Source organism: Pinus tabuliformis, chromosome 4_1 (assembly GCF_031772625.1).
Source record: "Pinus tabuliformis cultivar Carrire ecotype Pingquan chromosome 4_1, CPIR1, whole genome shotgun sequence".
NCBI classification, from domain to species: Eukaryota; Viridiplantae; Streptophyta; class Pinopsida; order Pinales; family Pinaceae; genus Pinus; species Pinus tabuliformis.
The window spans coordinates 666029023-666036975 of NC_142303.1; the positions used below are offsets into that span (position 1 = coordinate 666029023).

At 35.4% G+C, this 7953-nt stretch overlaps 1 protein-coding gene across 1 annotated transcript; it reads right to left on the minus strand.

Moving 5' to 3' along the window:
- Nucleotides 1-214: 214 nt before the first annotated feature.
- LOC149177864 (disease resistance protein Roq1-like) lies at nucleotides 215-4189 on the minus strand. The gene is made up of 4 exons (XM_089423477.1): nucleotides 3256-4189; nucleotides 1668-2757; nucleotides 1240-1533; nucleotides 215-1095 (listed from the first exon to the last, which is right to left on the minus strand). Exons 1-4 carry the CDS (start codon nucleotides 3789-3791, stop codon nucleotides 313-315), a joined length of 2703 nt encoding a protein of 900 aa, XP_089279603.1. The 5' UTR covers nucleotides 3792-4189; the 3' UTR covers nucleotides 215-312.
- Nucleotides 4190-7953: the final 3764 nt, after the last annotated feature.

Here is a 7953-nt window from a genome sequence, read left to right on the forward strand (position 1 = left end):
TCTTTGTGTGTATTTTTAATAATCTTTAATAAATTTTAACATAAATTTCTATTAAATAAATTTACATAAATTTAATGTAAATATCAATAAATTTGTGTTAAATAAATTTACATCAATTTAATATAAGACTCATTGAAAGAAATTTTATAATATCACTTTATATCTTTAAACCTTCTTAAAAAGTCTAGTTCTCCAAATACATAATTATTCCTCGATAATAATCTTTAATAAAAACTTTGGTCTCCAAATATATAAATCTTAATAAATTTCTTTGGTAATATACACTGCACTGCATCCACCAGACCACGATTGTCATTGTAATGTACACTTGCTTTCTTCACTGCTTTCTTCATTGCAACCTTCTCCATCAATAGAAACTTCTCCTAAGCGTTCAATAAAGCTTTCTCCTAAGCGTCCTAGGCCTTCTCCTAAACCTTCGATAAAGCCTTCTCCTAATCGTCCTAGGCCTTCTCCTAAGCGTTCAATAAAGCCTTCTCCTAAGCGTTCTAGGCCTTCTCCTAAGCCTTCAATAAAGGCTTCTCCTTCACTAAAGCCTTCTACAATAAGGTGTTCTCCTAGGCGTTGGCGCAGCTGCTCTACTACAGAGTCCGGAAGCGTCTCCAGAGCGGAGCAACAGCGCAAGTTGAGATGTTGGAGGCCTGCTAGGTTCCCAACCGACTCCGGAAGCGTCCGTAGATCCAAGCACCAGCTCAAGTCGAGACGTTGGAGGCCTGCTAGGTTCCCAACCGAGTCAGGAAGCGTCTGCAGAGCGGAGCAGCAGCTCAAGTTGAGACGTTGGAGGCCTGCTAGGTTCCCAACCGAGTCCGGAAGGGCATGCAGAGCGGAGCACCAGCCCAAGTTGAGATGTTGGAGGCATGCTAGGTTCCCAACCGAGTCCGGAAGCGTCTGCAGGGCGGAGCAGTGGGTTAAGTCCAGATGTTGGAGGCCTGCTAGGTTCCCAACCGAATCTGGCAAACTTTCAAGATGAGGACTGTCGGACACTCCAAATATTTCGAGATGCTTGAGGTTCCCAATGAAATCTGGAACATTTAAAAGGGGTGCCAGAATCCACAATTCCCTCAGCTGCAGAGGTGCCTGCATTGTCCACATACATACATTATTAAAGTACGTCTAAGACTGTAAATGTCACAGGCAGTGTGTTAGAGGAAGACAATTCTTAAATGCAGTAAATTTTACAATTTGAAGAAAAAACAAAAAATAGAAATTTAAAAAGAATACCTGAGATTCGTGTTGCCAGAGTGTTTGCAAAGATTCTCCCTGTATATGTAAAACTCTTAAATTCTTTGTTGGAATCCAGGAAGGGAAGGAGGACTCGGGACAGTTCAGCCACTCTAAATATATTAGGTTTGGTAGATGGTGGCAAACATTCAATAGGCATTTAAGAAAATAACTTTCAGCCTTAAGCCACTGCAACCTGCTCATATTACTCAAGAAACGAGTGCGAGCAGGCTCCGCAAGGGTTTCGAAAGATTGTTCAAACTCATTTCCATCTACCAGGCTAATTCCACGCACCTGAATTGTTTACTCAGAGCTGTTAGAAACAAGATTCATTCTTGCAAAGTTTTAAGAATTCAAAACTAACCAGACACAATTGTGATAACAGGACGCTAATTGGAAATCTGTCGAAAACACTTCAAAATACTTACAGGTAATTGGCCGGAAAGCTTATGAAAAAGGTTATCAGTTGGGTTCCAAAGCCGAAGTTCACCATCAGGAGGTTCCTTCTCCGCCAGATATCTGCCCATGTCTCTAACATGGTCATGCATTCTCAGACGGTTTTCACTGTCCACTTGCACCAAGCATCTGTTCTCCAGCTTCCAAAGACCTAGCGACCCTTCCCAGCCGGATACATTCCATATTCTAATGACTGTGTCTCTGTTTTCTCCTCTGAAGAAGCAGGCAATGTCTAAGAATATCTTCTTTTCCTCTTCATCGAGACCGTCGTAGCTAATTTTTAGCCTGCCTTGTATATCATCAGGAAGCATCTTGGAGATTTTGCGAAATTGTGCTTCCCAATGATTTAAATCATTTATTCCACAGAGAAGCGACCCAAATACCTTAATAGATAACGGCAATCCATGGCAGGCATCCAAAAACTTTTCAACCTCCTTGTCAAATCCGACAGCAGGATGAGGCTTGCCAAATGCATGCCAGCAAAAGAGCTCTCGGGAATGCTCTGGTTCGAGACCTTCTAGCCTGTAAATCGACGTCTCTGGAATCTGTGATCTTTTGAGAACATCCTTATTGCGGGATGTCACTAAAATTAAGCTATTGGTTTTAAGGGCATCTTTCGCTGGTAAAAGTAATGCCTCCAACTGCTTAATATGGTCCACATCATCTAAAATAATGAGACAATTAGAAGATGGAAGATACCTTCTGAGCTTTTCTTTGCCTTCATCAGTGCTGCGTATTTCCATTTCCTTTTGAGCTAAGTCCTTTAGAAGGTAGCTCTGCAAGGGAGTTAAAGTATTGTCTCTGATATCAAATAAAAAGCAACATCGCTTGTATTTTGATCTCTGATTGTTAAAGAACTGTTTTGCTAGGGTGGTTTTGCCAACCCCTCCAACGCCCACAATTCCTATAACTCTAACTTTCCCATCTTCCTGTTGCAATGACATTGTGGTTTCAAAGTTTTCTAATTTTTCCTCCAAGCCTTTTGGATATTCTGACACACACAGTCTTCTTTTCACATTTTTCAGCACTCCTTCCACCACGGCTTCTAGGAACTGCTCCATACTAAAACAGTGACAGAAACCAAACAGGAACAGTGGTTGAACATCAGACACTCGCTATGAAGTACAAGGGCAGAACTACAGATCTCAAAAGAATAATAGAGAGGGAAGAAGAATTTATTTTGAGTGATATTTAATCTAGATTTGGTTTCATCTTTATCATTAATCATAATTAGAAACAAATAAAGCTGCCTATATGCATGCATCGGAAGTTTTAATCACATTTAACTATGAATTTTTTATGAATTTAATTTGCTTTTGCTCTAGGATATTTGTTTATTTGTTCATTATTTTTCCAAAGAGATATTATTGATTTTGTTTATAAGAGTGCTTATTGCTACCACGCAAACGAAATTCATCTTCATCTCTTTCCTTCTCTTTTAAAACAGAAATGGAAACAGATAATAATTGGCAAAAAGTCAGCATGTAGAAATGGGTACATATGGTGCTACCTATCTATCAATTAAATGCTCAAATCTATATGGAGGGGTGGTTTTCTCACCTGTTGTATGTCGCTCTGTCAAAACCTTTTATATTTGCAACTGTAGACAGAGCATTCCTCCATTTTTCAATAATGTCGGAATTGTGTCGATGCTGACCATCAAATGTTTTTTTCTCTTGAAGTTTGTTTAGGGCTTGAGCGTAGACTCCCGTTCCACCCTGCGCCCACCGAAGCTCTGCGGGCGTGACATCGTAGAAGACTGGGATGATGGTGGACTTGTACTTTGACATAGAGTCTACCATATTTAGCAGCTCATCGAGGCACCATTTTGATTCCGCATAGTTTCGAGAAAATATCGCTATATTCACTGAGGATGTTCTAACGGCACTTTCAAGTTGAGGGTTTATAGTATCTCCCGCGCGCAATTCCTGCTCATCTAAAAATACACTCAAGTCCTCTTCGCAAAGGCGATGGTAGAGATCGGTGGCCAAGGTTTTCTTGACATCAGGGCCCCTGTGACTGATGAAAACATCAAATACATAGTCGTTGTTGTTGAGGGTATGTGAGGTGGAGGTGGATGTTGAGGAGGAAGCCATTGGATATGGAAATGAATGACAAAGAAGTAAAGATTGAAAGTGCGTTGCAGAGCCGGGAAATGCGCACTTAACCTCAATATTGTTGTCGTCCTCCTCGCCTTTATGGTTTCACTATCTCAGAGAAACCAGTATTGTGCGCCTTAATCACTCTCAATATTCAGCCAATCTTGAAGAAATCCTGAACTTCGAACTTCTTATTTTCCTGAAGAAACTGAGTCGTGAGGCCTCTTCTCTTACTATTAATACCCTTTTTTTGTTTAATGGATGGAAGGAAGGAAGCAAGTAATAATACATTAGTCTGAACGGGGGCGGCCAGAAGTCCTTGGCAATTTAGCACAAGTTCCGGGCAATTTCTCCTCATTTATTTTCAATTCTTAGGCAACTTCTTCCCCAATGCATTTTCAATTCTTCCCACTACCAGGTATGACACATTGATTAAATATAAAGCATTTAGTCCAAGTTGCGGGTCATTTTTAAATAATTAAATAGTTTTTTAATAATTCCACGGCCCAGATATCTACGAAGCTTGCCAGCTTGCCACCAACCATATACGGATGCATTGTTCCGGGGCAATTTCTGAGTCAATTTCTGAGTAAAGAAGAGAGTCGCCGATTTCATTTTCCTGGAAAGTGGTTTCATTTTTAAATAATCAAATAGTTTTTAATAATGCCACCGCCCAGATAACTACCGATGCATGGTTATTAAACATAAAGCATTTAGCGAATTTCCCGGGCAATTTCTAAGTCAATTTCTTGGATGCCACAATGTTCACAAGCTGTAAAGAAGACAGTCACGCCGATTTGACCTATCTTGTCATCATGTACTTGTCGTACGTGGACATACTTCGATGTTCACAAAAGCCATTGCATCTTACGATGATGTCTTTGTTGTAAGTGCATATTACGATGTCAAAAGTCAGCAAATAAAATTTTAATGATTGGTTTAAAATTTGTTATTATATTTTTTTGGTTACTAGTTTTTTTTATTTTATTTTTAAATTTGCAAGTGGGAAAAGGAATCAAATCTCTTTCATTTTAAAAGAGGGAAAGAGATTTACACTTCAATAGTCTTATTATTAACTATACAGAAAAAAAACTCTATTTTTTATTTATTTATAAAATGATTCAAAATTACATTATGTATATACACTTTAAGTGTATTTCAAAAGAAAGTTTAAGTGCTTTACTTTGAATTAGCATGCTTCAAGTTTGTTTGATAATATATTTAAGGAGATTTTGCACTATAAAATAATCATATGGGTATACTTTTCCATTTTTTTTTATGATTTTTGAATTTTATGTTTAAATACTAAATACCATAATTCAAGAGATCTTAGCATCTTTACATAAAAATGTTAGGGTTTGTTAAAAAATATTGATATAATAAACTAAACAAATATAATAGAGTGGGAAAAAATAAATAAATAATATTATTTTGAAATTAAAATTTTTTATAATAATTTTATAATATAGATCAAATGATCTACGGGGTCTTGGATAGATGGTGATGGGGTGTTTTGTTAAGGCACTCCTTGATGTGAAGTCGATGGTTCAATTCCCCGTCCTCATAGACGTGATCGTGTGCTTTGTTAAGGCACTCCTTGATGTGAAGTAAATGGTTCAATTCCCCGCCTTCCTTGATGTGAAGTCACTGGTTCAATTCCTCACCCCTATCAGGGTGATATATTGGACACGACTAAGATGTGCTTACAAAAAAATAATAATGTAGACCAAATCAACTATAGGGTGATATATTGGACATGATGAAGATATGCTCACAAAAAAACAATAATGCAGACCAAATCAAGTATAGGATTTTAAAGAAAATAAAGAAAATCATTATAGGAATCTCGAAGACACTAATTATTTTTATTAAGAAAATTATTGGAATTTTATGCCTTTAAATAGGCTATATTAAAAAAGAATACTATGGGAAAAAGTATAAGTTTTAAAGGAGTTCAATAATTTATTTTGACTTTATAAATTTTATGTGTTAAAATTGTGTATTTTAATCATCCAATTTTCGAGAATAAATCTCATATACGTTTTCCAAGAAATATATATATATGTGTGTGTGTGTGTGTGTGTGTGTGTGTGTGTGTGTGTGTGTGTTATGACGCTGTTGATGTCTATTATAATTCAAATTTATAGTGGTGTTTCATAGATAGATTTGGGCTTTAACCTTTTGTAAATGAGATGACTAACCAATTTGAAGAAAATTGACATGGTAGTTATATGTAATTTATTAATTTCGTTCTATATTTTGACAATGTAGTTGTAATGTAACTTATCTTTAATAGTTAATTAAAGAGGTAGATTTGTATAAAGAAATGATTGTATTAGAATGATGAATCAAATGCATTGTATGTGGAGTAGGTCTAGGAGTTGTAGAGGTTTCTAAACATGATTAAATGGAAGGAAATTGTTGGATCATCCATTATACTCATGAAATGATAAGTGAGAATGGATGTTTCTTTGTAAATTTTGTAATCAATGATGTTAATGATGTTGTTGCAAGTTAGTTGGTTTAATGTCCAAGTCATAAAATCTGATATGAATGAAATATTACTAGCATAATTCAAAGAGATCCACTTAAAAAGTGCAACTTAAATTGGAGCAAATGTTGAGATTCAAGAGGATTGACGATAATGGGGACAAAGTTGTTGTTTGGTATATAAACCAAAGATGTTGTATTAAGGGTGAATAACACTACACACTAAAAAAATGTAAAGAAAAGTTCAGACTCTCGTTAGGGTAGAAACATTTGTCGAGAAATGTGATTTGATCTAGATAACCTAAATAAATAAAAACTACACATAAAATCAACTTGACCTCATTAGATTGTTGGCTCATTTTCATAGTTCTATGAAATACGAGAATGTTGCAACAACCACCTAAACTAGTACTAAAAAAAGTTACATAGATGATGCTACAAGAACTTCTACAATTTTTGCTTAGTGGTATGGATGTCAAATAGAGCTATTTCTATGTAAACACAAGTTGAAGTTGTTATTCCCTTTAAGAGTCTTGATGCTCTTAAAGAAGGAAAACTAAGTCATCTTGATTTTGAAATGGAGCTTATTATACAATCCAAGAAAAAAACAAAGCTCATGTATGAAGTTGGCATCCATTAAAAGAATTTGGAAAAAGAAAAACTCTTATACTTCTTATAATATTTTACATGTGGTATCTTAAATTATTAAATTTTAACTTAGAACTCCATATAAAATATATGGACATTATTTCATCCCTTGAACTTAATTGAATTTTAAATGTGATTGATCTTGTAATTTTCAATGTTATTTTTAACATGTTAGTGTTATTTCTTGTTTCTGCCCATTTGTTTTCTTATGTCTTGAAATCATTCCATGTTCTAGGCATTGTTCTTATGCATCAATGCTATTTTTTGTTGTATTGTCAACCCATAATTTCTTGTTTCTACCCATTTCTTTTACTATTTCTTGAAATCATTCCATGTTCTAGGCATTGTGTTTTATGCATCAATGTTGATTTTTGTTGTATTATCAACCCATTAGTTTCAAATGGAAAGGCCACTCGAAACATCGTGGAGCTATTTCTTCTTATGTGTTAACTTGTTAATTTTAAATATGGAATGTCGTGACTAGTCATATGTCAATGTCTTTTCTTCTTGTAGTGGTAACTCGTCATTTTTAAATTTACATGCACAACAAATATGTCGATGTTATTTCAACACTTGGATCTAACCTATTCTTTGATTCCTTTAGGCAATGATATTATTATGGCATAGAAGATTAAGTAGGCACTATTACTTAGGATTTATTGAAAAAGTAAGAAACATATGAATTGAGAATGGAAAAAGAGAGGATTTCAATTACATCGTTAAATAATTCATGATACAGACCACACTTCGTTATTCATTTTTTTGCAGTCTCAACATGTGGACAAACATTTTTACCTTGTTGTGGTTGCACTGATCCTACATCCACTCACAAGTGGTTGCATTATTGTATGCACTTATAAAGAAGTATAAGACATTGGGCAACATCTCTTCCTTTTACCATTTTTTCTTGAATGAAGATATATAGTGAGAATTATCAAACATAATTGGTCGTTAAAAGAAATCATGAGAGTTTGATTGTACCTAACCAAAAGAGATGCATTCATCTCAAAAAGGGACATTG